The sequence below is a fragment of the Aythya fuligula genome, chromosome 23 (assembly GCF_009819795.1).
Source record: "Aythya fuligula isolate bAytFul2 chromosome 23, bAytFul2.pri, whole genome shotgun sequence".
Taxonomy (NCBI): Eukaryota; Metazoa; Chordata; class Aves; order Anseriformes; family Anatidae; genus Aythya; species Aythya fuligula.
Window position 1 is genome coordinate 4,288,097 of NC_045581.1, and position 27,942 is coordinate 4,316,038.

The 27,942-nt window shown below is 51.4% G+C and overlaps 1 protein-coding gene across 3 annotated transcripts; it reads left to right on the forward strand.

Annotated features, from left to right (window-relative positions):
* The first annotated feature begins 22 nt into the window (after nt 1–22).
* On the forward strand, nt 23–27,762 carry FHL3 (four and a half LIM domains 3). 3 transcript variants are annotated; one of them, XM_032202066.1, is made up of 6 exons: nt 23–111; nt 24,453–24,637; nt 24,718–24,892; nt 25,499–25,668; nt 25,990–26,176; nt 26,546–27,762. In XM_032202066.1, the coding sequence occupies exons 2-6, from the start codon at nt 24,482–24,484 to the stop codon at nt 26,695–26,697; spliced, it is 840 nt and encodes a 279-aa protein (XP_032057957.1). In that variant the 5' UTR covers nt 23–111; nt 24,453–24,481; the 3' UTR covers nt 26,698–27,762. The 3 variants fall into 3 exon arrangements, with proteins under 3 accessions (XP_032057957.1, XP_032057956.1, XP_032057955.1); XM_032202065.1 differs by lacking the exon at nt 23–111 and adding an exon at nt 2,585–2,626; XM_032202064.1 differs by lacking the exon at nt 23–111 and adding an exon at nt 11,660–11,770.
* Nucleotides 27,763–27,942: the final 180 nt, after the last annotated feature.

The following is a 27,942-nucleotide window of genomic DNA, read 5'->3' on the forward strand; positions in this document are numbered from 1 at the left end:
CGGTGCCGAGCCGTGCCGAGCCATACGGAGCCGTGCCGAGCTGTGCCGAGCCGTGCCCAGCCTGCCCATCGCCGGGGCGAGCAGCGAGCGCGGCCCCGGGGCGCCGAGCAGGTGGGGAGAACCGGGGCTGGGGGGGCTCCGAGGGGCTCCGGGGCACCGGGGGAGGGCTGGGGGGTAAGGGGGGACCGGGACCGAGCATCCCCGCGGGACCCCGGCCGGGTTTGCCCCTGCCCGAGGTGGGTCCTGCTCGGAGATCTTCACTGGGTTTTGCTCGAGGAAGCGCAGCGAGTGTCGTTTCCTAAAAGAAATTAAAGAAAGAAAAAAAAAAAAAAAAAAAAACAAAACATTTTTCTGCCTTTCTGCCGTGCCTCTTTCCCAGCCTGTGAAGCTGCAGTGCTTAAGCTGTGTTTTATTAAAGCTCTGAAACTTTACCCGCCCAATAAACTCTGAAGTAAAGTTAAACCAAATGCGCAAACTTAGTGCAGAGAAGCGTTCAGCACGCCCTGGCGGGTTGCTGTGTGTCCAGGGAGTCCCAGGGTAGGTATGGGGTAAGGATCCTCCAGCCTTTGCTTTTTTTCTTCTTAAACAAAAGCTCAAACGTCACAGCTGGCATCTTGTGGCTTTGAAAAATAGCTCAGCATCGCTGCAAAATGTGTTTTACTGAACGCAGTTTGGTTTCAGATGGCTCTGTGCTCTCTTGCAGGTAAGGTTTTCTTTTTTGGTTTCGAGCTTTGTAGGTATTTTGCACCTGCGGTTACATTAATTGCTTTGTCTCTTTCATGAGAATGCATGGAAATGCTGGAGGTACTTCACAGTTCGCCTGGTTAAAGCCTGTTGGGAGGAATTGCTCTGCGCTGACTCAAAGCTGAAATAGATGGCATACGCTGGCGGTTACTTATCTCCTTAGCGCAGGCTTTGATACTGAGATTGCTCTACTTGGATTTGAATTCAATACATTCACTGTTTCTGTTTTGAAAACCATAAAGAAATGTTTCCAAATCAGAAAACCTATCACAGAAGCATAGGGAAGGCCACTCTGGACCAGACCTTAGGTCTGATGACCTGGTGGCAGCACCGGCCACCCGTGGACATTTTAGAAGTTGGATAAGATAGCTTTTACAGGTACTTCTCTGATCCCTCTACCAGGTGGTACAAATCTGTAGCTCTCCCAGCTGCCGTGAATGTGTGATTGTCAAATGATCCCTTACTGTTCACTTTTGAGAAGGATTTTCTTGGATATTTCCTCAGGAGTCTCCAGAATTTAAAAATCTGCTTTTTGAAACGAGTAATATTTTTATGATGTTCACAAAGGTGTTGAATCTGCTTAATTTCCCCAGTTTGCTTTATCAAAATGTGGTTTTACTTCCTGATGGGCAGGCCATCAGCAGGATGGCAGAAAAGGGGAAGTCTGCCATTTCTTCTGTCCTATTTTTGTGCCATTTTTTCCACTGCTCCAAGGATGCAGACCACAGGGTTTCCTCCTTCTCTTGCTAGCTTCTTCCTTAGAAGTTTTTTAATAGGCACAGAATTGTACTTTAGTTCTTACCCAGCTAGGACTGTAATTTTATATACTTTTAAGGCTGGTGACATAGCCTTGCCACAACTGAAGGCAGGGTGGTGCTCGGAAATATTCTGCTATGGAATTTGGGATGCCCTGTGAACAGTCCCATGGCCCCAGCTGCTGGGGCACCACTGTTGCTCCATACTGGATGTTTCTGAGGTGCCTCTCGATGGAAAACCTGGGCACCTCCCCTGCCTTGAAATACCACCCGGAGAGCTGAGCAGTGACTCGTGCAGCAAGGATCAGGATGGTTCCTTGGTCTTGGGGAGGATGGGAGGTCACTGCCGTTCCCTCTGCAGGATTTGCAGCCATCTGCAGCACGTCTGCTGTCAGCTCGGCTTCCTGTTTACACTGCAGTTCATTTTAGAACAGGCTCTGAAGCAGCCACGCTGGCTGAGGACACAGCCGGCAGCTGGGGGGCTCAGCTCTCCCAGGTCCTTGTGGGGAAGGAAGGCAGGAGTCTCCTTCCTGGCCCATGTCATTGCAGTTGCCCTGCTCACACACACTTTTTTTTTTTTTTTTTTTTTTTTTTCCTGTAGAGTAACAGCCTCGTGTGGCTGAGGACAGTGTTCAACGGGCAATGGATTTCTGAGGGGAGCAAGCTCAGTGATGTTCTTATAGGGTTTGCTTTTGCCAGGTCTAAAACATTAAATGATGGAGTTAGGAAAATTTCCTCAGTGGGCAAGTTTCTGGAGTTCCCAGTGCACCACTTTCGGGAGCACTTGGTTCAGTTCACAGCCAGGACTCGCGCTATTGCTTATGCTATGAGGCAAGATGCTTTCTGCTGGGTTCCCAGTTGTAGCTCGGCTGATGCCGTTACACGGCCTGCTGTTTTCTGCAGTACCAGCAGGAAAATGGAATAAATTGGTTATTCTTAGTGCTCAAGTGGTTCCTGCTCCCCTCTCCCCAGAAGAGGACTTTTACGGTAATCACAGCAGTGATGCACAAGGTTTTCATGGTGGCCTGCTGGGGTTCTTGCTCGTGTCTGCGGGATTTTTGCTGTGCTCAGCTTGCATGAGGTCATGCTTGAAGAACCCTAATTGCATCAGGAGCCTCCGGAGAGACGTGAGTGTAAACCTTTTTGCCTCTGCCTCACCTTTCATGTCAGAAAGTTTCCATAGACAAGTATATATATTTACAGAAAACCGGGGACTGACTGGCTGCCTGGTCTGAATAGAAGCCAAACTTCTTAACTGGACAAACAGTTTCATAATTTCTGGTAATTGCTCATATAAGGAAGCCACTTCTCCTCCGGTGTTTGGTATCCCTGGTCAACATCCACTGCTCCTGCCTGTGCCCACTGTCAAGCACCCAGCGTGGTCGGGCAAGAAAGCAGTTTGGGTGGCACTGGCTCTTGTGCTCAGCTTTCCAGCCCAGGGTGCGAGCTGCTACCTGCAGCTCGTGTCCCCTCATTCCTTACAGGACTTTGACTATTTCTGCTGATGTAGGTGCGATTTTGAGGCCCAAACTGGAGAAATGAAGAGTGATCTTCATGTTTTGCCTGTTGAAGTCGTCAGAACAAATGTAAAAGACAACAAAGAAAGAACAGCTATAACAATAGCTACCAGCTGCAGCCAGGAAAGGGAAAAGACCGATTGTTGGGGGGCAGAGAAACTTTACCAGTATTTAATCTTCAGATTACTGCCAAAAGTTTAGGATTGCTTTTAAAGGACAGGACATTCAAATGCGAGTGCTGAGAGTTTGCAAGCGAAGGGGTCTGAACCTGCACGGGCTGTGCTGGTTCCATTGGGATCTTGCCACAGCCAGATTTGGCAGCTCTGCAGCATACTCCGTCCTGTAGTTTGTTATAGAACGGTTTGATAGTGGCATTTCTTGCGATGACTGATGTGATATGTAGTTACTAGACTTTGTCCATTAAGAAGGAGTGTGTCTTTGGCTACTGTTGGAAAGAAAAATGTGCCATTCTGGGGAGATGCAGCTGCTGAGAAAAGTCCTTGCTCTTTGTTTTTTCTCTTCCTTCCGTTTTGCACTGGTTTTGCCAGGTGTAAAATGCGATTGTCAGCAGTTTACAGGGAGGGGGAGTGTCAGTTTTCCTGTTGAAGAAAATATCAAGGGTCTGGTTGTGAAAGGAAAGGGGAAACTGAAGAATGCCACATGGCTTCCACCTTCCTGTATTTCATCCTAGCAGAATTGCCTCTGCCGAGTGACTCACTTGGTGTCTGTTGGTGTCTGTTGCTAAATGGAGAACAGTCTTAACTAATGATTCTGCCCTTACTCAACAGGAGCCTGTTGAGATGATAGTGTTACTCTGGGAGGAAACAGAAAGACATGGCTGTTAGGATTAAGCTAATCGTGTTTAAACTCTTAATCAAGAGTTATTTAAAAATGTTTTAACACGGAATCCAAGTAGCAATGCAATAAAGATCTTGGATTTTATGTTCTTGTGCTTAGTGCAATCTCACTTAGACTTTATTTAGCCTGGGTTAATCTGACTGTTAACTCCTATCATTTCTGATATGGCTCTGAATATATTACTGTAGATGGTTTCAGGTTTGCAAATTACAGAGTTCTCATATATAAAGTATTTTGAACTTCTCAAATACAAATTAAAAAAAAATCTTAAATCAGCACCATGGATAAATATTAACTCTAGCCCCTTCTGATTGGAATCGTTGCTGGACAGAAGTTGGGTGATGTTTGTGCCCAGCCTGACCAGTGTCAGTTCTGTTCAGGAACATAAATCAGCTCCTAGCACCAGCCTGGTGGCCAAAGCCAAGGACGGAATCTTAACTGCTTCTTAATTGAGTCTTGAGCATCTAAGCCGTAAGCCAGGGGAATGTGCTGCATCCAACCTGGAGCTGTTGGCAGCCCCTGAAGTCATAAATCCAGCAAGGGGAGAAGCTGGTGCAGGTGACTGGGCAGCTGGAGCCATACTCTGCTCTCGGGGGGGAAAGGGACCTCTGAATAGCTCAAGGAAACGCTCAGTGTTGATGGAATGGCTGCAGATCTGCTTCCCTAGTGCTTCCTTCACCACATGTTACACTTGACCCTGCCAGTGCTAAACACCAATAGGAGTCAAGTCATTGTCCCCAGTGGCAGATTAAACTGCTTGGCCATTGTTGAGAGTCCAAGATTTTCCTCTCTCACCCTGGCTAAATGACTGCTTGGATGTGCAGCCAAGGTAAACATGAGCTAATAAAAAATGTAGAGATAACAGATACAGACTAGCTGTTATGGACTAAACAGTCGTGCTGTAGCACAAAGGCATGTGGGTTTTTCTTGCTTGTTTTCTACTTTAGCTTTTGAAGCTCAATTACCTGAAAATGAGGTTGTGCAGATCAAGTACAACCTCCTGTATAGAAGAACAGTACATATGTGTATGCTTTAAAGAAGAAAGCAATCTCTCAGGCTGCCAAGGATCTGTGGGGTGGTCTGTCCAGCTTGGGAGCCCTTTTTTGTATTCCCCCACAGTACATTTCTTTGTTGACAACGAGTCCATTTTCAATTGACTTTTTACTTGTTCATTTACTCGGTGCACAGCCTGTGGGGGCCATTGCTGTGAGATAACATTCAGATTAGTAGTCTGCGGGGGGGGGGCTGCAAAGAGGTGAGGTATCTGCGTGGCTATCACAAGTGCCTGAACTTGTGATAAAGAATGAGTTTTGGAGAGGATCAAAAAAACCTCTCTGTGTGAAACAGCCATGTAGTGCTAGGGGTTGGATTCTCCCCCGTTGAATTCCTGTGATTCCTGTTGAATGCTCTGTGATGTTACCAAAGGTGGTGTGCTGAAGTGAACAGCTGGACAGGTAGACTAATTGTTTGGACATGCATCTGTTTTAAGTGCTTGGATGCTGCTAGCATACGTAATCGCTTTGTGTCTGAAGCTGACTGAATCACCCAAGTCCTTTTTCCATGGCTTTTCTTTGCCTTCCTCTTTCTGCGGCCTGGGTTGGCATGCCTTCTGCTGTGGTGGGCCCCGTGCTCTGGCCTTCAGCCTCTTCTGCAGTGGTGATCAAAAGGTTCTAGAGAGACTGAGGGCTGTGAGAGTGATATGACATTAAAGGATTACAGGCTGCTGGGCAATAATTACCATAAACGATGCAGACAAGTCCAGAGCTAGGAGCAGCTTTTCCTCTTTCATCCCAAGCCAGTCATGGCTCATGCTGACAGCACACCTGGAAATGAGGTAATTGAATCCTCTGCCCACATTGTTCAGATTAGCTGGGGCTTGGGCACAGGCACAGTGTGTGTTTGCTGTGCTCCTGGGCAACCTTTGTTCTCCTGCAGCAAGGAAGTCTTACTGCTGAAATGAGACCAGACAGGGTGCTTCTTTTCCTCTCCTGGGAAAAGCACTCCTAAGCCACCTGTGGGGTGACTTTCCTGAGAAATACCCTTTCCAGATGTGGAGATCTTGCTGCTATTGAAGTCTGGGGCGGAAATACTTCCAGTGCTGCCTGAACATGTTATTTAGGTCAATTGGAAGGAAGATGGCAATGTGAATCAGAAAAGGGGTTGGAAAAGGAGGGAGGTCATTAGGTAGTGCCTTGACTTCCCCTGCCAATGCAGGATTTTTCTCTGCTGGTGTTAGAGATCACACTTGTTGTCTTTCGTGCTCTCTGTATGCTCCTGCAACTGTGAGTAACTGGGCTGGAAATAGAAGACCTCAAACAAAAGCCTTGCCTTTATCTCTCTGCATCAGTGTATCTCTTTCCTGATGTATTAACTAATCTCTCTCTGAAATGGAGAGATAAAGCAAGGTCTCCTTATTCCTCTGGAAAACAAGCTACATCAGAATAATCGCTCTGACAACATCCATTTTGGGTGAATGAGTCTCCAGAAGATGCTTTTGTGGAGGCACAGTCATCGCATTTTTGTGGCGACAGCTCACTGGTGGCGAGCTGGCAGGAGCAGCTCGGGTGATTTTCCCCCCAGGTAAGTGGCACCGAAGGGCACAGGGACTAAAGCAAAGCCAACAGCCTGCGTGTGTTGGGTCGGCTGTTGGGCTGAAGGGATGTCAGTGATGGTGGGAAACCTAAAAACGGCCTGCATGGGCAGGGCTTCGCTGAGTGCTTAGTTTCCCTTCCCAGAGGAAGCAGCCTGAATTTACCCGTTGCTCTGTAGAGACCTGTAGGCTAAAACAAATTATTCTTACGCAGTAGAAAACACTGGGACCAGCTTAACTGATGAAGCAATTTGCCAGCATTTAGCCTCAAGGTCCCTAGTCCCTAAGGGCTTTCCAGCGTAATGACTTGAGCTGGTTTCCCAGAAAGATTCTCTTGAATATGTGCTGTTGGCAATACTCGGGCTTATTACTGGCCTTTTTATTTTTCCAAGAGCCAGCTCTTGTTAGCTTCGTTCTCACAGTATTGTTTTTTTTCTAGAAGAAGCTTTTGCTGGCTCTTCCAAACTATCACATGGGAATTGCTTACTAGCTTAGATTTATTTTTTTTTGTTTTGACCCAAAGCTGCGCTTCACTCCCCTCTGTAACACTGCCAACATCATTTCCAGTCTCTTTTAAGCATGTGTTTTGCAATAATATCTAAACTCTTGGCTCCAAATAACCGCCTTACAGAGAGATTCGTATCTTTTAACAAAGGAATTGAGAAGCTAATAGTGAGAACAAAAGCAATATCTTGAGAGCCTTTAAGCCCATCCTGACCTTTCCCAAAGGCCTTCAGCCCAGGCTTCTGCATCTAGCTAGCAGATGGCAGAAATTGGGGTGGCCTTTGGTCGGTTTGTGTAGTCCTCTGCCCCGTGCCTGTGTCTGCTGGAGATGTGCACTGCGCGTTGTTGCCATCTGGGTTTGAGTTGCTATTCTTACGATCTCCAGGGAGCCTTCTCCAGCAGAGCTCATCTCTGATGGAAGTCCTCTTTGGCTGACCTCGCGCTGGGGCTCGCATTAGCAGTGTGGATTTTTGAGATGTGACATCAGCATTCTTCGTAGGAAGAAAGCTGGCTTGGGAGATGTTTTGTCATGGCTGGGAAAGGATGGTGTGCTGCTTGCCAGCTGGGCTCTCCAGGTATCCAGCTGGGTACCTGGCATTAAACTAGATAGTGAGGAGATCAACGTTAATGTTTTCAAAACTACAGGAGAAACAGCTACAGGAACGCAAAGTTCTTCACAAAACCAACTGAAGAACTGCCTTTTTGCAGTTGGCTGGATGATCCTTGAAGGTCCCTTCCAACTGAACTGTTGTATTCTTTGCTTTAGATGGTGAGAAAACTTGGACGTCTAGGGGGGAAGGAAGTTTTGCAGAGCCAGTCAGGAAAGTAGCAGCGGAGCTGGAAGCATGCACCGTATCTTCTGGCATTAAAAAGCTCCTCCTTGGTTTGTGTCAGTGCGTGGCTGGGAGGCTGTGTCTGATCTGCAGAAATAAGCTTTAATGGTTAGAAAATTGGCATCTTTGGGAGTGAAATTTCTCAAGTTAGCACATTGCTCAATTTGGGTTGCAGGTGAGCTGAGAGAAAAGTTGCAGTTGCTCCATGTGTTTTTATGTTTGTTGCTTGTTTCTATCCCCAGTGATTCTTGTTTGGTATTGCAGTAATAGCACAGATCTGGAGGTTGCAAATTTCAATTAAATTTGTGCAAAATGGCTCTGGGGCAGTTTCTGCTTGGGAATCTTTACTATTGTCCTCATAAATATAAAACCTGATGTACCAGACTAAAATAATGCAATTGGAATGGATTCTCTGCGTTTCCTAATCCCTCTGAACTATGATTCTTAAAACTTGTATGCATTCTGTCACAATGGCAGAATGAGGGCTCCGAGAGGTGTGAATAACAGCCCTTGGCAGTGCTGTTTACCAAAGTTGAAGCTCAGTTGGGTCCTGGATGTTCTGACCTGCCCAAGTCACAGGTCGTCCATTCGCACCAGTTGCTGTCGTGTCTGGCAGAATTTCCAGCATTGCTTTTTAAAGGCTTTGTTATGCAGGGACAAAAAACGGATCAGAAGATTCACATGCTCCGTGAGGATCCCTTCCTGATGTTACGTGCTGTGTAGCCACTTCTCCAAGCTGGCCTCACCTCTGAGCTGTCCCAAGGGCTTTACCTTTATTGCATGAGGGAGCCCGAGGCTGTGGTGTTCTCTTTCTGTCATCCTTTGGCAGGGCGGGAGGTTGGGATGTGCTGAACCTGGAGCTGAGTCTCAAAATGGCAATGAAGATGACTAACAAGTGGCCAGTTCAAGAGAGGGGAGAGCTGGGGGGGTCCTGGCAGGAGGCAGTGTCTTTATCTGCGTCTACATAAATGGTCCGATTTTCAGAGGAGCTGAGAGCTGACTTTCAAACAAAAGGTGCTTGGTGTTCCTGCAGCTGAGATGCCAAGACACCCACAGGCTGCCAAATACCAAAACAAGACAACAACAAACCCCAAATGCCTCCTGACCTCTGTTCTGAAGCTTTAAGTGCTCTGGCTTGGACAAGCAGTCGCTCAGGTGTGGACGGGCCCTCAGGCTGTGCTATCCCGTGGGGAGGCCACGTCCTGTACTGTGTGCTCAGAGGCCTGCGTTCGCTTCTAAATCCCAATTCTCTATGCTTCTGACACTTTGTGATGGATTGCCGAGCACTGAAACACCAGCAGCCGTTTGTCTTCGGCTCCCTCCTGCCTCTTTCAGCCCATCCTCAGTGAAAAGCCTTGCTCTTTCCTCAGCCTCTTGAACTCGCCAGCTGTGTGCTGCTAGGAGCTCACTTGAGGCTCCTTTTGATACCAAATCCCAGCAGAATTTGTGGGACGGACCCGAGGAGGCTGCTCTCCACGTCTGTCCTGCTGTCCCTTTGTCCTGGTGTGAGGGACGCCCGCCTTCTGCACGCCGGCCAGCCCTCGCTCGGCCGGGCTCTGAAGCAATCTTAGCGGAGTTAGACCTGGCAGATGGAGGCCTCTTACCTCACTCCACAAAAATGCTTTGTTATTGAGAAAATGGAAACTGTCTGAGGTTTGGGAGCTGAATAGAGTCATTGGTGTCTGTTTTAACCGCAGTTTGGTGGTGGTTGCTGAAAGTTCCCCTCGCTGAGCAGTACCCTTTCCTACACCCATAATCTTCAAGTCATCGGAGAGCTGCAATGATTTAACTCATTAGCTGAGCAAATGCTGAATACTGTTGCATACTCTGCAGAAACTTCACTAAAACCTCAGCATCTTCCAGCAAAAGAAACTTGGCTGGCCAATACATAACCCTTTGCAAACTGTTGCCCAGAAAAGTGATCCCTGTGTGTACTAAGCCGAATTCATCTCTCTTTTAAGATCTCAGCAGTGCCCTTGTTTACTTGATTTTTTTTTTAAAAGCATTAAGATTATGCGGGAGCTTTTTGGGGAGAAAAGGCATGCATGAAGGCTTGTGTCCTGTAATTCCATAACACGGGTATCTGAATTCCAGTTCTGAAGAGAAGTTTCCTTTCATCGGTGATTTTTAAAAGTAGATTTCGGCACTGGGAACTTAGGAGCCTAGGAGAAAAAAATATATAAAAGTAGGGATTAAGCTATTTGCAAGCTGGTTTTCATATTGCTCTGAATGACTTGGGTTAGTCAATACAGAATAGCATTAACCTAAATTCAAGACTTGTTTTACTTAACAGATATTTGTATGCATTTGTGAAACTGGTATCTAATACCTCCTGCAGAGAAGATTGCTTAAGCATTATTCACCAAGCACCCTAAGAGAACTGAAAGAAGCAGTGTTAGAGTTTTGGAAATAAAATGAGCACTTTATTTATGTGTTTTTAAACTAATGAATCTTAGCAGGCCAAACGAATGTCTTCCAGCTGCTACAGATGTTTTTTACATGACTAAATATTTTGGTGCATAGAAAAACCTAGAATACTGGAACCACAAGATATTAAATATTTAATTATTACCCTGGAATGTAAATATGGTCTTGATATTTTGAATTTGCTTACCTAAATTTCAAGTGCTTACTTAGAAACTCCTCAATTAATATGGTTCTTATCTTGTTATCCGGGAAGAAGAGTGGCTACTCAGCATCTCTCCAAATGTCTTTAAATATCAGAGTGGGTTTTAGTTACAGTAATTTGCTTAACTGGAGAAATCATCCCAGCTGTCTCAGGCAGAACCCAGGATCAGTATTTTAGCTGTAATGACCTGTTTCCGTTCTAGATCCCTGCTTCTGTGGGTTTACAGTGTGACCGTAAAAATCCTTTCCAGACTGAGCTCTGGCTCCAGAAGTCTCTGGGAGAATTTTTAACATAAAATGCAAATTGTAGAAACAATTAGCAGTTGACTTTTCAAACCGTATTTTACCAGATTGTAGCCCACTCTGGACATGTGTTGTTCCTGTAACTCTAAGGCAACCTTATTTCTCGAGTGATCCAATCTCACAGGATTTCCCTCGTGTGAGTATATTAGAGGTTAGGTAATTTCTGCTGCTGTTCAGATGGTGGCTGCAAATCATGCCCTTTTCCACGGAAATGGTGTATGTACTAACTCAGTACTGCTGGGGATAAATGTCGGTTTTGTTTTAGCTCTTCTAATGAAACAAAAGAAATTGTATAATAATACAAATGTCTATCTGGAAGGCATAACCAGCATGGCTGACGGCAAAAAATTCCTCTTTGAGGTCTGCAGCTGATGGCAGTATTCCTAGACAGTGCTTAGGGTGTGAGGATGGTGAAAAATCAAGCAGCAGCAGATCCTGAACTGTCTCTGTGACCAAGCACTGTTGTCAGAGTCGTGATCCCAAGTACTAGCTTAAACTGCTGGCTTTTGCCAGCCTTTTGACTTCCTTGGAATTCCACCGCCCTCATTTAAGGCAGAAATGGCTTTTTCTGTTCTTAAGAATTAACAATTTGAACTGGGACGTAGCTCTGGGTGCTCCACTGCAGTGTTGCCCTCCAGCTTTTCACCTCGAAAGCCCGAAGTTTCAACACCAGGAGCAACTAGCAAAGGCACAGTGTTACTTGGGCAAAAGATCTAGGGTCCAGATGAACTGTACATTGCAACTGCACAGTACTGGGTCTGTCCGCCTCTTCTTTTCTTTCTCCCCAGCTTCTCACAAAGGGTTCAGTTTGTGAGATCTGTTTGGACATAGGGCTGTAGCATGCATGAGTGGGCGTCAAAGTTTCCAGGCTGCTGCATCTCAGAAGGAGAAAGAAGCTTTCTGGCTTCAGTGCTGTCCAGGGACACGGATCTTGGTTCCATTTTTAGCTCTGCCAGGTTTGCCCTGTGCCAAAATCCTCCAAAGTGCAAATCCCAGGAGGGAGATGAAATAACTCCCTGCCCTGCAGGTGTTGTAAGGGTAAGTAGTGTTTCTGCTGGTGGCAGCTGTTAGGGAATCGATGAAGCAAAAATCCTGTGAGATGTACGGGATGTCAGGTCTGTGGAAACTGAACACTCTATGTTTATGGTCTTGCACTGGATCATCATATATATATTTGTGTTGTTGGCAATAGGGAGTCAAGGAGCTAAAGTACTTTCTAAAGAAAGCAAGCTAATCTTCAGTTCGTGTCCTGGGTGAGTATTATTTATTACCTGCCTCTTTTCCAAGCACGTAGAAATTTTCAGAGAGAAATGGAAGCTATTAAATTTTAAGGCATGTCAGTGGCTACCTTTAACTCAGTAAACACTTTTCTACCAAGAACATTGCTGTGATGGCTAAATCAGAGGGATCTGGACTGTGTGGGGTAATAGAGGTACTTACTAAAGAGTCCTTAGTAGCAGAAAGTACGCGGTGTTGCATCTAACTCAGCCAAGGGAACTTTTATTTCTAGTATTTCTCAACCCCGTGCAAACATCATGTAACTCATGGGAAGATTAATTCTGGCCCATTGGGCATGTATAGAAGGCTTGGATGTGTTGCTTTTGGAGAGCCTGAAGAGCTGTATGTGGAAAATCACAAACGCACTTCAGGTTGGGGAAGGAGTCGGACCGTAAGCAGAATGCATCGTGCTTCATGCTCCGAAACAATGACTCAACCAAGGAATGATGAAATGTGTGTTTTCAAATCCTTGATAGCTTTAATTTTAGAAGAAGAGGCAGAGCAGAACTCTGAATAAGTAGGGAAAAGGGCAGTTTAGACGTTTTTGAATAATTGTGCCCCAGACTGGGCTGTTGGAATAACACCGACCCTTTCCAGTGGAAGTTTGGCTGCTCGCTTCGTTAGCACCTGGCTTGGGAAATCAGGCTAATAATGGTGTTTGTTAGCATTTGACTTTCTGTTAGGAGTGTTGCTTGGTTGTTCTTTTCTGTTGTCAGGTCATTGAGAAATAAAGAGAGTTTGGAAGTGAGTTTTATCCAACAAACTGGAATCAGGGATTCCTGTGCCTCTCGTGAAAAGTTGGAGTAACTCAGATCGTACGAGTCCAATTTCCAGTCACAAGCAATGAAATTTGAACCCGCGTAGGAAATGCAATCCCTGTGCTGATGTCACCCTCTGGTTTATGATGTGACTGCTTTTGTTTCTGGGCAAGCACTCGAGCGTTTTGCTGGCGAAGCGCTGATTTACTAGCGAGAGCCCCTCACTCGCCGCACCTGCTCTGGCTGTCTGCGGTGGGAGTCAGCCGCAGAGCCGCCCTCGCGCTGCTGCTGCTCCTCCTGGGCTGGGATTTGGGCTGATCCATCGCGGCCAGCAATGCAAGGTAACAGAACAGCTCTGAGGATTCGCTTCCCTGCGTTCGCCAGTTTGGGGCAAATAGTCGGTGAATAGATCGGGTTGGGTCTGGTGGGTTGGGGGAGCAGAGGAGGGGTGTTTGCGTGTTGGTGTTTTCTTGTTGCAGGGAAGCCCGGGATCTCTGAGCTGCAGGAGCATGCAAAGAGCTTTGGAAACTCCTTAAATCTAGGCAGAGATTTGCTGTTGCTTCCTTCGGTGAATGAGTGTGGGGCATTGCCTCTGCAGCTAAGAAATGGGGCGTTGCTTCGTGTCCTCTGCTTCAGGGGCTGAAACAACTCTTCTTGGTCTTTGCATGAAATTCTTGGTGAGAGGGACTTCTGAGAGTTACACTTCTGACCTTTCTGTTCCGTTGTTATCTGTGGCAGATCTGTTCCACCTTGTTCTCCTCATATATCTCAGACTTAAATTGGAGGATGAGGTTCTGTGAATGAGCCACAGGCCTGGAGCAGGGGCTTTCTGCTGTTGTTACTTATTGTTCATGGGTGCTTTTGTGTGTGAAGGAGCACTCCTCATCTCTTCTTGAGTTTTCGGGTGGTCAGCACGTGTGCTTTGCCCTGCCACCTGCCAGCAGCAGTGCTCGGGGTTGTGCAGGCTGAAGCCAGTGTGGTGGGCACTAGTTCTGAGTTGGGCTCATCCAGGTATTGGAAACTCGGTGTTTAGCTGCGTGACACAAAGGCACTCACACCTGATTTTGTGAGCATTTGTGCCCACAAAGTCTTCTGGACGTGGAAAGTTTTCCCTTTCATCTGTACCTCCAACTATTGCAGCAGGGCAGAAGCTGGAAAGCTTGTTGCTTTCTGCAAATTTCCTTCTGGTGCGTGCAATGACACGTTCCTTGGAGATTTTATGTAAAATACATGATAATTACAAGCGATGGTTTCTGTAATTTAAGATGTGCAATAATTAAGAGAAATTTGTAAAGGTTTCAGCGAGAATTTACCAAGGAGACTTGATTGCATGACCAGGGCTGTGTGCTAAACCCAAGTGGCACCCGAGGAGCAGATCACCTAGCAGAGAAATCGTTAGCCCCAGAAGACAGAAACTTGGTTCACATCTGCGTTGGCAAGACAGTGGCTCAACGAGATCTTCCTCTTCCTATGGCCCCTGCCTGACTCCTCTCTTGAGGGCTCAGCTGCTGTCCTTGGAGAGCTCTGCCTTTTTGCTGGACGGCTGCAGCTGGCTCACGCAGCATCTCCCAGGCAACAGGGGATCCTAGTTGTGTTTCGGGCCACGAGCGAGCAGTTCTCGGGACGGTAACCTGAGACAATTTGCCTTTGCCAGGATTCAGTCCTTCCCCAGATTTAGAAGCGCTCACATGCTGCGGGTTACAGGGCTGTAATTGCCTTTGCTTTGCAAGGGACACCAGCAGCTGTAAAAAGGGCTCCAGGCAGAGGCTGCCCTTATTTCTTATTACAATATCCTGCAGAGGCAAAGGGGCCCACAGTTGGTGATCAGACAGCGGGAAGGCAGCTGCGTGGCACACGAGTGACATGGCAATGTCTCCCGGGCACCTTGCTGACTTTGGCTTCGCTCTGTTGATTTTGCATGCAGGTGGAGAGCCCTGAAAGGGCAAAACTGCAGGGGTCACGGTGCAGGCTACCTTCCTCTGATGTTAACTACAAATGCTGGGGTTTGGGAGACAAGGATTCGACTGAAAAAGGGAATATTTTGACCAATTTTGGTGAAAAAATTCATATTGCCCTTTAAGTAATAGGCACTCATTAAATAAAACGTGTCTGTTTTACGTGTCTTTTCCTGCTCCTGTAAGTCAAAGTTACTCTGTTTCCTAAAACAAGAAAAAAAAGCACACAACAAATTGAAATTGAGCTGACCCTTAATCAAGAAAAGAGCTGCCAGGCTTTCTGGAGGGGGCAGTTAATAGGGGATGGGGCTCAGCACACACAGGTCTGCTTTTCAGTGTGTGTGCACCGTGACTGCACGTGTCCCGTGCAGTCTGTCCACAAGCCCCTGAGTGTGCTTGCTTAGAAGCAAGCTCGAAGCAGCCCCTCGATTGCCTCTGTGTGCAAAACAGAGGTGTAATCCTGTAAGTACCTTTTAGTCAGGCACTACAAATGGCTTTGTGAACACCAATTTAAATGATTTATCTGCTCAGAAATAAGAGTGGCTTAAGCCTCAATTTAAAAAAAAAAAAAAAAAAAAAGCAGCTGTTTCTGAGGGAAGCAAAAGGAAAAACTACAGCATAAGGCTAGAATTGTAAGAACTTCAGGGAAAGAAAGCAGGATTCTTTCATTTTGTAGTGATATCTGTGCTGAGATGCACTGACCCTCAAAGCTAGCAACTCGAGCAGTCAGATTCTTTTTTCTGCGTGGAGGCTGCGATGTCTGTTTGAATTGCAAGATCCTTGTGTGCTGGGCAGATCTAAGACGAAGGTAAATTGGCTGCAGCGCGCACTTAGTCATTTCCTGCCAAGCTTTCATGTTTGAATTCTCGTGTACTGGCTATGACCTTTATTTCATGGGGCGAAAAGGGATTTTGAAACCTTATTGCCGGAGCCCTCGGCTCGTGCAGCTGGCTGAGCCGTCAGGCATTTGTACGGCCATAGACCAAGTGCTGGGGTTTCTGGGCATAAATCAGCTCAGTCCAAAATTAAACTTTCATTGCTTAGATAATAATCCTAACAACATGCCTTCTCTCCGGGACTCCCTTTTTGTTTCTGTCACAGCCAGGGCATTGCACAGATCTCCCTGGGTTGCCGCATTTGGAAGATTTAGGACGTCCTGGGCTCCGAGCAGCGCAGCGCTCTGGGGTTTGTGGCGTGAGCGTGTTTTCCTGTTTGCTCTTTGTGGGCACGTTTGTTATAGGGTTGTTTTGTGGAGGGGGCCCTGTTCCTCGTGCAGGGCTGTAATCACGGCGATGTGCGGTGGGATGAGGCTGCAGAGCACAGAGCAAGAACAACACGCTGCAGCAGGGCGGTAACATGAGGCCCCGTGCACACAGCTTGCAGTTTCACGTGCACTTATATATACTCCCTTCATGACTTTCTTGGTGAACCCTCATCCAGTTACGGTCCCTTCCCACCACCTTTTCTTGTCCATCACTTTCTAGTGACAAGGGCAAAGAAGGTTCACAGATAAACTAATCCACCTCTAAGCAACAGGCACTTTCCAGATTAGCTCCTGCCTAGACCTGGTATGAAACCTGGGCCCTGGAGGCCAGCCACTGCCCATTAATTTGTTTTGTATGGTCGATGGCTATCTTTAGGGTTTGTTTGCTTCCTTGCATTACTGTTTGTTGCCAGTAGGATGATGGCTATGAACGTATGGTGTCCTCAATATATCTGGAAGGTTTATTCAGCCCTGCGCAATAAATACGTTCCTTACTCTCGCCTGGCTTTCTAGTTGGAAAAGGGAAAACAAGGAAACTTGTGGATTTGCCACTGGCAGACTCTGCAGATGGGATTTGTCAGGCACCCTCTTGCTGATGGTGTTTTTGCTGGTGCTGTTGAGGCTCCCCAGGCAGATAGGAGTTGTGACTGCTCCTATGCTGGGAGTTTTGTGCCCAACGCTGGCAGTGCTGCTGCTGAGCTGGTGCGACGCGCACCGGCTGTGCCACAAATGAGGAAATCCCAAAGCTCAATATGCACGTTTTTGATATCAGTTGCCATAACATATCCTTCCCTTAAATGCAACGAGGGGAGAAGGGAGCAGGAGTGCTGAAACCAGTTGCACGCTTGCTCCTTGCTCCGTTTGAAGACCTGCTGCCAGCCGCTGCCACTTCCCCAGGGCACGAGTCCCCGCTGCTCTGACCGCACCAAAGCTCCCGCGCTCGGTCACGCTCCCTAAAACTTGGCTCCAGCACCTTTCTTCCAATTATGGTCACCCTGGCCATGTCTGCAGCTGCTGCCCTGCAGCCGGTCACCAGCTTCAGCAGCGGTGTTTGGTTTGTTGCAAGCTGCTGCTGCCAGCAGCTCCTCCTGCTTGGTCGGTGTTGTGCAGGGCAGGGGAAAGTACCTGCGGCGGGGAGCTCGGGCCAGGCTCTCATCTCCCACACCTCTTGGGAGACCTGCCAGAATCTCTTCTGGCACTTTCTGAAGCCACCATCTAGTAAACGAGACTCGATTTGGCTGGGGAGAAGTTTGTGTTCCTATAAAGCTCCTCTGCTCTTGGACTCCTTTCCTGGAGTGAAGTGGCCAGCCTGAAGCGCGACGGGTCCGAGCTGCCCAAGTGCTTTCCACTCCTGACTTCCTGCTGCCTGTGCAGAATTTGCTTACTTTGTATATGACTTTAAATCAAATTAACAGCCGATCTCTTAAACAAAACTCAGTCTTCATGTCAGCAGAGTGACACGGCGTGATTGTTGCGAACGCAGCCCAACAGCTCTGCTCTGGTAGCTGTGCCCTCAGCCCAAACCATCTGAAGAGGCAGGATTTTGTTCAGGACCGTTTTCAGGGCCATTAGTTTGTTCTAATACAATTAGAACTGTACTACTAAACACCTGTAAGGATTAATTAACTATTCATGACCATTAATTAATCCTTACAGGTGTTTAGTAATACACTTCTAGCTCTGAAATTGTTCTCTTCTTTCTTCCTGGGCAGAGTTTTTCATTTTCTGGTTGTGTAGAAGGGACTCTCAAGCCTCTTTCTTCAACCCTGGTAGAATTAACTTTCCCTGAAGAAAATAAGCCTGGAGGAAGGGCTGAAAGGGGTGTTGCCTGTCACCTCGTCAGCCTGCTCTGCTGTCCTTGCTCACGTTTTGGAAGGTGGGTAGAGGCAATGAGGGTGGGCACCCCCGGGAAGCCTGGTGTTTCTCACTGGGATGGATCTTCTCTTTCCCTGACCCCAAAGCCCAGGTCTCCGTGCTCAGCCCTGTGGATGCTTCCCCTTGTGGCTGGGCTGAGTGGATCTGCGCTGATAGGAACGAGCTGGGGAGGAGAGGGACAGAAGTAGCTCAAAAACAAGTGCAAAACAAGGTCCCGGCCCTGAGAAATTACAGTTTGAATCTCAGATGGGCAATCCCGCCTGCTTTTCCACCGTGGTATGGAAAGTTGGAATCCCTTGCAAATGTGGCCTCGTTAAAGAGGTTCTTTCTTTAAAGGACAAATGTCCCAGTGTGTACAAACACTAGCTCGGAGCTTTGTCCCATTACCTTGTATGGGGATGCTGCTTTGTGAGAGCCTGACTTGCTAGCAGCAGGTTTCCTTTCACACAGGAAAAGTTTTGTTTTCTGTGCCCTTATCTTTGGAGAAAGAACGAGGAATTTACTACCAGGGGATAAAGGTCTACGAACTCGTTAGTGTTTTGAAACCAGAGTTTTGGAGTTCCTTCGGACCCTGCTCTTCCTGACAGCCCCACCACGTCCCATCCATGGGCACGGCAGCTCGCTTCTGGGGGTACCAAGGTTTTGGCAGACCTGGCCGGGTCTACTGGAAAGTCTGGAAGCACCTCTGGGCCAAAACTATCCCCGTGTGCAGTTTTCTGACTCGGTGTGCAGTCTCTCTAAAGTTTGTTGACTGGGCAATTCAGAAATTTAACGTAAACTTTAAGAAATCGTTGCTGCTTTCCAGGTCTTTTGAGTGTATCTGGTCGGGCAGATACCGGCAAATACTTAGGTCATTTTGCTCCCAGAATTTGCTTCTGGCTGCTGTTGCAAGAAAGTGTGAAAGCACAGGAGGGAGCCTGGCCTCCTGGAGACGGTGCCAAGCTCCTGCAAGCTGCGGAGATGCCTCTGCTGTAGCTGGCTGCGAGGTGACCTCCTGTGTCCCTTCTCCTCCGCTTCCGTGGAACGATGCTGATAAGGACCATAAAAATTGGCATGCAGTGTGCCACGTCAGTAATGTATAAAATGACACAGGTGCTTCCTTTCTGGTGTTGGAGGCAGGGGCACCTCTTGTTGTGCCTACCAGCATCGGGCTTTCACTCTCTGAGGTCTCCTCCTCACATTGTATGCCTTACCTCACTCTTCAGCCTCCTGTCTTTTTGGGGGGCTGTGTTTAGGCAGGATCGGGCCCCGTGCACCCTCCTGGCACCCTCCTGCTGCCTACAGGCAGCGTGGCACAGCGGTGGTGACCGTCCCCTGCACCACGGGGTCATTGCCACTGCTGAGCTGGGGCTGGGTGCGATGTCCCAGCCGCGGCTGTGCAGTGGGATCCTCTGGGCAGTGGGGGCTGCCGGTGCCTGAGAGTTTCTGGTAAGATCAAACTGGGTTGGGGATGGTTTTGCTTCTAGCTCTTATCTTAATCTGTATCTCGATGTGTTGGAGCAAGCCTGTGGGCTGTGGTTTGGCACTTTGAGTGGAGGGCATCTCAGATATTTTCTGAATGCTCAGAAACCTCAGTTTGCCCTCCTAAGGCTGTAGTAAAATGCAACAATTGAAGCCAGCCTCGTGCCTTCTCAGCTGCCTTCGCAGTTTCTGCTGCTGCTTCCTCTCCAAGTCTCAGAAGCTGCGTGCCGTGCCGAGCGAAGGATTCTGCCAACACTTTTCCACGTGCAGCACAGGGTGCAGCCGTCTCCATCGACCTGCAGCAGAGCCTAGAGCAGCCCTCGAGAGCCCAGGGCAGGCGATGGGTCCCCCCCGTGCCAGGGGAAGCGACGACACTGCAGCTCTGTCTGGCACAGACACGCACCAGGGCACAGCCGTGTGCCATACGCCCGGCTGAGCCTTTTGTCTCCTGCCTCCCTGCAGGCACGCTGCTCCTCGCCGCCGTGCCCTTGGGCTGTCTGTGGGGCTGGAAGGGAGCTCAGAGGTGCAGCCGCAGGCAGGAAATGACTCAGGGGTGCTCGGAGCAGGCGGGGAAGGCTTGGTGCAACAGCACTGCCAACGGGCAGGCTGGATCCGGCTGCCTTACCCTGGCAAAACGCTCGGCAGCGTCCTGGCAAGCTTCCCCCAACCTCTCACCTGAAAGCTGCAGGCGGGGATGCTGTGCCCGCCGTGCCAGGCTTGCAGCTCGTGGGGTTGGGAGCAGGGCGAGGGGGCAAATGGGGAGGTTGTGGTGCGAGGAGGGGCAGGGGAGCTGGCCCCACGCGGCCCCATAAAGCTGCAGAAGCGGTGTCAGGGCAGGGGAAGGTTTTTGGTTCGCAGCAGAACGCAGGGGCCAGCGCCGCTCCCCTGAGCGAGCAGCTGGTTTCCCTTTTAGGGCCGGCGAGAGGCAGAAACAATTTCGCACGGATTCCAGGACCCGGAATGGTTCTGGAAAGCCAGCAGGAACAAAAAGCGTTCTTCCCCTCTTCTGACCTTGAAGCACGCCCAGGACCGTCTTTCAAAGCCTCCTCCCTGGACAGTTTCGTCCTTACATGGGGAGCCTGGCCCGCAGCGCCGCGCCTCGCCGGCCGCGTGTCTGTTTAGGTGTGAAGTGAGACTGCACAAGGGGGAGGCGAGGATAGGCAGGAGCCTGGCACGCAGAGCCAAAGACAGGTCTATTCCTGTGCCCTGGAAAGATTAAGTGTTTCCTTTGGAATAGCCTCGTGCGCTCGGGTGGCTTCGTGGACGTGACCTGACAGCGACCGCGGGGCACTCGCTTCGCCGACCGCAGGAGCCTTCGGGCTGAAGGAGCTCCTGGTAGTGGGAACTGCCTCCGAAGGCTGATCAAACTCTGAAGGCTTTGCAAAAAGCCTGGCCCTGGCCCTATTCTTTGCATAACAGGACCCCAGTTCGTAGATTTTAATGTCACGATATCCCGGGGCTGTCGCTAAGCCTCTGCTGTCCCGCCGTGGCGTTACGGGCACGCTGCTCTCTAATTAGAAAGTGGCCTCTGCTGCGTGTCCTTGGCGGATCGCTGACCTTTCTCAGACGTGAAGTTATTCTGAGCTCTGTTCCAGACTGATCAGGTTTGCATCCCGGAGCACTCTGAATGTTGTTTGCGAGAGGAGCTCTTGTTGCCAAAGCTGTTTGTTCCTGGGCACAGGAGAGGAACCGAACTTCCTTCCCTCCGTGAGCACAGCTATATCGGTCAGGAGGAACGGGCAGGCAGCTGGCAAGCAGATATTTGGTGGTATTTTTGCCCTTGGACAGTGAGACAGCTGCGAGAACACCCCCTGTCCAGCTCCACCATCCCTGCTTGTGACGGACCTGGTCCTGCAGGCACCGCGCTTGTCCTGCGACAGGCGAACAAAAGCTCCCTTTGCAGCTGGAATCCCCTCGTTTCGGGCAACTCCTTGGCTAGCAGTGGAAGGCATCACGTAGTCAGCCTAGCTCCCGGTGTTTACAGGGTGGTGCAGGCTGCAGAGTATGAGCACACGCTAATTAGCACGCATAGTGACTGCCTATATTTAGAAGTGCCTGCTAAATCTGAGCATCAATTAAAGTTTTGTTTTTAAACGACAGTTTTAAAAACTCCACCTCTTTTCTTCATGAAAGGAGACAATTTCCAAGTCCCCAGTTCGTAAGAATTATGGGCTTTTTACAACTCCTTTGCTCTCTTTCTTTCCTCTCCCCTTCGCCATGAACTTGGTCCCCACGGTGCCGTGCCCGCGGGGGTGAAGATGCAGTTTGCTTTGGCGTGGGGCAGGGGTTTGACAGTGCATGCGCGACCAGAACAAAGGGAGCAAACAGATTGCTTCCTCGCAGCTTATCTAATGCAAATAACTCTGATCAAACTTCCTGGGGCTGGTCTTTATTCTCTGGAAAGGGCATCGTGAAGTCCGATCCTGTGTGCTCTCACGGCAGCCCCAGCCACGCGATGCTCAGTGCTGGCTCGTGACAGTCCCTGCACCCCCAGCCTGCTCAGGCTCTGGGGCTGGGCCAGCTGGGACTGACAAGGACAGTCTGATTTTGGGGAAAATCCGCTCAAAGCAGGGGCGAGCACAGCCCAGGAGGAGCTGGATGGCAGCAATGCCCTGTGGAGCAGCCCTTTGCTCCCAGTGCACCCAGTTCTCCCAGTTCAGGGGCTTCAGCAGGCGTCCTGCCAGCACGGTGTGGCTTCAGACGATGCTTTAGGGGCTAACCAGGAATATCATTTTCAGAGGGTTCGCCTGGTTTTCTCTCAATCCTCTCTGTCTGCTTGGTACCCTGCAGCAAAGGCAGCACCCGGTGGCACCCACGGTGCTGCCCCAGTGCTCGTGGTGGGTGCCAGCTGGCGGTGGCAGAGCAGGGGCTGGCACTGAGAGCAGCCAGGATGACAAACAGCATTTGGGATTGAAATGTTTCTGTCCTGTCACTTTTGTTTTTAAGCCCTCTTTTGGTCACAGCACTCGCTCAGCTGCCAGGGGGGAGCGGGGTCGTGCTGCAGGGCCGGTGTTGGTGCACCCGCTGCTTGCCTGGGGCTTGCTGGGTGGCACTGGGTGCTGAGGGTACGTGTGGGGCTGGGGGCCAGGACACTTTTGGGGCAGCAGCACCTGCCTCAGCACAGCGGGTCGGGGCTGGGGGAGCCCCCGCTGCCCTTAGCAAAATGCTGTGCCTTGCTTTGAGGTTGGGGACAGGGAAGGGCAGCCTCCAGGCTGGGGACAGCAGCGCTCAGGGGCTGAGTCTATCTCACCAGTAGAACCCAAGGCTTCTCCCACCCAGTTGTTTTTCCTCCCCGTGTGTTTTTTGCTGCCCTCTGCCCCCGTGTTTTAGGACCACGGAGATAGCACAGCCCATTGAGCAAACACGGTACCTCCTAGCCCCGACGGTATCGTGGCTCCCAGGGCAGGAGTGCTTATTAGAGGCCCTTTTATTACAGACACACCTTGGAAAGTTCCTCTCCTCGGAAGGGCTGGGAGGAGGAGGGTGGTAATTCAGTTTTCATTCTTCGCCAGCGAAGAGAGGTCCCGGGTGGCTGCAGGGAGCCAAGGCAAGCGGGGCGGCGGTGGGACGTGGATGGGGGGCGCAGGCACCGTGGGCACTGTGATGGGAGGGTGCTGGGAGGGCAGAGCTGGGACAACGGGGCCACCCCCGGCACCGGCACTCACCGGGCTCCTTTGGGAAAACCTCCCCGAGCGCCTGCCCCGTCCCCAGTCCCAAACTGGGAGCTGCCCAGGTGGGCTGGGGGCCGTGGAGCTGCTCCCACGGCAGGCGGCAGCTGGGCAGCGAGAGCATCTGAAGGGGGACTTTGTTCCCCGTCCGCCGGTCACGTAGCCATGTGGGAACACTCGATTTATTCCCCGGCAGCGCTATCAGCACATACCAGGCTTGACAACAGCTGGGAGCCGTGGAACTTGCCCAAGAATAGCGCTGGGGAGCTCGCTGCCTGAGTCAGAGCTGTCTGGATCAGCTCCTGCCCCGCGGGGGCCTCCCAGCATCAAGGGACGGCCGCTGCCACGGGGGAGACCTTGGGGAGGGGGCCACGGGGTGGTGGGGAGCTGCCGGCCCCACCGAGCTCGGGGCTGCAGACGGGGCCACGCAGCTCCTCCTGGAGCAGGGGGGGTCCTGGAGGAAGCTGCAGCGTGCGGCTCCGCCGCTGACTGCTCAGATGTAATTCCCTGGGCTTGTCTACACTTGACAGCGAGCTGGTATTGCAGAAGGGTGTGAATTTGCAAGCGGAGAATTCCATATTTAGGAATAACCAGGTTAAAGCAAGCAGCAGGAAGGTGCTCGCGCTCCGGAATCGGGGTTCCGAGGAGCGTGTGGTTGTTCTGTGTGCCGCTCATCCAAGGGGGAGAGAGGGGCAGCACGCGGGGTCTGAGCTGCCCCCAAAGCCCAAGCACCTCCCCAGCTCGTAAACCATCCATCCTCCTCAGTGCCTGCTCCCTGAAGAGGGTTTGTAGCTGGAGCAACACGTGCAAAGAGCTTTGCTGGGACGTGGCTTTGTAGCCGGGCACGGCACGGGGTGCCCGATTTCTGCTTCCCCACGGAGCAGCTGTAAAAAGTCCTGGAGAAGTTCCAGCACTGGAAACGCTGACAGCTGGATCAGGCGGAGCATCGGCCCACGAGCCATCCCCAGGAATCCTGCTCATGGTGCGGGGCCATGTTGGCAGCTCACGGGGGTCTCCAAAGGGGGCCGGGAGGCGGCTCTCCCTCACGGTGCCTGGCTCAGGTGTGACAGCGGTGCCCAGCGTGCACATGGGGCCGTTCCGGGTGCTAAATCAGAACTTCTGCAGAAAAATTCTTCTGGTTTCAGTCATGCTTTACCCTGTGCTTCCCAGCAAGGAGCGGGGCAGCGGGAAGCTCACCCCATGCCCACGTGTCTGGGTTTCTCCGGGCGGTGCCTCGGTGCCTACGTGCTCCAGGTGCCGAGTGCGAGCGGAAAACTGGGGCCAGATTCAGCCTCGGCCCTGACCGCCTGCGGGCGTTTTTGGAAATGCCTCTGACCTGTCCCGACAGCGGCCGGTCGTCGGCCACAAGCAGGGTTTGAGGTCCTTGTCCCGTAGGGATATCAGGGCTTATCTCGGCAGGGTGAGGCGGTGCTGAGCGAGCGCCTCTGCTCCTTCTCCCAGCAGGTGAAGGAGGCCCCCAGACCGGCACCATGACGGAGTGCTTCGACTGCGACAACTGCAAGGAGTCCCTCTACGGGCGCAAGTACATCCAGATGGACAACGGCCCGTACTGCATCCCCTGCTACGACGCCCACTTCGCCAACACCTGCGACGAGTGCAAAGAGCTCATCGGCCACGACTGCAGAGTGAGTACGGGCCCCGTGCTGAGCATCGCGGGCTCCGGGTGCTCGTCCCCAACCCCACCTCACCTCGCTGTCCTCCCCAGGAGCTGTACTACGAGGATCGCCACTACCACGAGCACTGCTTCCGCTGCTTCCGCTGCGACCGCTCGCTGGCCGACGAGCCCTTCACCTGCCAGGACGAGGAGCTGCTGTGCAACGACTGCTACTGCAGCGAGTTCTCCTCCAAGTGCATCGCCTGCGAGAAGACGGTCATGCCAGGTAGGAGCAGGAAGGTGCCAGGGTTGCGGTTTGCTCCCGGTTCCAGCAGCACTGGACGGGGCTGCAGGCTCCAGCGCTGGGGCAGCAAGGGAGAGGTGGATTTCTGCCCTCCTGCTGCACTGTCAGAGCACAGCACGGGCTGGGCGCCGTCTGGCAGGACAGCAGGATGCCGAGATGTGATCAGCACAGCCCTGTCTGTCTGTTACCCTTTTTTTTTTTATGGGGAAGTGAGCCGGGGAGGAAATAACAAAGGGTTTCCTGGGCATTTTCTGATGTGTGCTGACAAGAAAGGAAGGAATGGCTGAAGGTGCGTCTCTGCGGATAGCCCGAGGCAAAGGAGTGTCTTTGCTTGGCCATTTTGGCACCCTCTTCAGCTATGGGTTACAACAGGCTTCTCTGCCGTGGCCTGTGCTGGTGCAGGGGGCATGTTGCCACAGCCCTCCCTCTGCTCGTGGCTGCCAGCTGGACCTGGGGACTCCTCCCCAGCCATCTGCGTGGCCCCGTTTGCCCGTGCCACGGTGTGCAGGACCCCGTTTTGTCCTGCACAGCCTCCTGTGTGAGTGCGTGTGCCCCCTCCTGCCTCTCTGAGCACAGCTCTCCTTGCAGGGTCCCGCAAGCTGGAGTACAACGGACAAACCTGGCACGAGCACTGCTTCATATGCAGCAGCTGCCAGCAGCCCATCGGGTCGCGGTCCTTCATCCCAGACCAGAAGGATTATTACTGTGTCCCCTGCTACGAGAGCAAGTTTGCTCCTCGCTGCACTCGCTGCAAAAAGGTACGGCTGGACGGGCAGCCCAAAACCCTCGTCCCGCGGTCCAGGGCTGTGTTCCCTGCTCCTGCCACGAAGGGGTGGTGGGATGGTGCTGGGGTGGGCCCCCATCACCCCTGGCTGGGAGGAGAGGACAGGGGACTTGTGGATGGCCCAGCTGCTGCGTGTCAGTGGCTGCTCTGCTCCAACAGTGCCAGGGCTGTGCGGGCTGTGCTCCAGCCCTCGCCAAGCCCCATCAGAAAAAGATTTGGGTGCCATAACCCTGGCTGACAGCACCTCCTGCATGGCCGTGCCCGTGTGTCACCCGTGTGCTCTCTCTTCCTGCAGACCCTGACCAAGGGAGGGGTGACCTACCGGGACGAGCCGTGGCACAAGGAGTGCTTCGTCTGCACGGGCTGCAAGACCCCCCTGGCTGGCCAGCAGTTCACCTCCCAGGATGACAACCCCTACTGCATCAAGTGCTTTGGAAACCTCTATGCCAAGAAGTGCAGTGCCTGCACAAAGCCCATCACAGGTGAGTGGGACAGCCCTGGTGACAGGGCGCTTCCTCCAGGCAGGACGTGGCCAAGTTCCCACGGGAACTCCTTGGGGCGAAGCTGCCCTCTGCAGCTCACCCGGGTCCATGTGATGCTCACCCATCTCCACCCCACAGGCTTGTTCAAGTGCTTCTAGGCGCTTCTGCAGCCCAGCAGAATCTGCAGTAGAATCATTTTGCTCCTCTTCACCTTCTGAGAGTGGAGATCTGTATTTCAGATGTGTTCAGTTCTGCAGGGTGTTTGGTACCCTGGCAGCTGGCCTGGAGATGAACCAAACCCCACGTCTGTGCAGACAGCTTGTCCGAGTGTCCCAGGGGTTTTAACGCTGTGCTCTGTCCTTCCCACAGGCTTTGGTGGAGGTAAATACGTCTCCTTTGAGGACCGTCACTGGCACCATAATTGCTTTAACTGCGCCCGCTGTAACACCTCGCTGGTCGGGAAGGGCTTTATCCCTGACAACGATGAGATCCTGTGCCGCGACTGCAGCAGCGACCTATGAGCCTCTGACGACACCGTGGGGCAGGGGCTTTCTCTATTCTTCAGGGTCTTTGTGCCAGATCCCCCTGACAGCATTTCAAGGGCCGGGCACGAGGCGTAGGAGATGAGGGCTGCCCCCGAACCGCGGTGTGTTCAGGAGGTTCCTTGTGCCCCTCCCTGAAGGCTAGAGTATGCTACGCTAAGGCTCTGTGCAGAGCCAAAGCTAAATAAAGTCGAAAAAAAGGAGCTTCAAGATCCCCCCATTATTTACTCTTTCCTTTTGCTTCCTGTCTGACCGGGCACGAGCTGAGCAAAGGGCAGTAGCAGCAGCTTCAGCGCTGGGCTGCTGGGTCTGCACGCTGGCAGCATGCGTTCGCTCCCCTTGGCACAGCACCAAGCCTTCTCTCTTCCCCGGGTGCTCCCCTCGCTCTGCGTGCTGTAAGGCTGCAGCTCCCTGTCCACGCAGCTTGGCCCTTCAGCCCGTGCCCTGGGTGGCTTTGCAGCACAGCCTTCCCCTTGCCCCTGCACAGCCCATGCATGCAGGGCTCTCTGCCCTATTTTGGGAGGTTTGGGGACACCAAGGCTGGAGCGTGGCCAGGAGCAGAGCATGTCACCCAATGAAATCCACCTCCGGATGTCCCTAGCCACCTCGCTGCCTGCGTGCCAGGCCCTTTTCTCAGCATGGCTCAGTGGCAGAGCGCTCACTTAGGAGCAGAGAGGGAGCTGGCAGTGCTCACAGGTCTGGAGAGCTCTGTCCCAAGCCCCAGGGACACTCAGGGCTCTGTCCCGGTGTCCCCAGCCTGTTCCTGCCAGTACTGAGCATCCGTGGTGTGCATGGGGCTCCTGGCAAGGGGCTTTGCGTCTCCAAGGCCCTGCTTCGTCCTAACTGCATACAACAGGACGCCCTGAGCTCACCCAAGGGCTTCTGCCATCCTTGCCTGGTGCTGGGCTGGCCCTGGGCCCTCCCAGAGCCCCTCTGCAGGGGGGTGCTTGTGCCTGCCTTGTCTCCATCCCCTCCGCTCTGTCCTGCTCGGGGTACTTGTCCCAGCCCTGCTTTTCTGCTTAGACCGCCACATGCTTCTCTGAAGGCATCTTCTTGTGTTTTTCTTTGTGTTTTTTTTTTTCTTTTTTTCTCCTTTTGTACTCTTCTGTCATGAATATCTGTCATTTTGTAACCAGCTGCGGGATGAAGGGGCTAGCCCCCCTGCCCAGGATTCACGTAGGAGTAAAAAAAAAAAGAAGTTATGCATGTTGAAGTGTTATTAAC

Bases quoted from the DNA above. Each gene is read 5' to 3' on its own strand.
- FHL3 (XM_032202066.1), top strand. From the start codon at position 24,482: ATGACGGAGTGCTTCGACTGCGACAACTGCAAGGAGTCCCTCTACGGG. The intron at 24,638-24,717 runs GTGAGTACGGGC...TGTCCTCCCCAG, and splicing joins TCATCGGCCACGACTGCAGA to GAGCTGTACTACGAGGATCG. The intron at 26,177-26,545 runs GTGAGTGGGACA...TCCTTCCCACAG, and splicing joins CTGCACAAAGCCCATCACAG to GCTTTGGTGGAGGTAAATAC.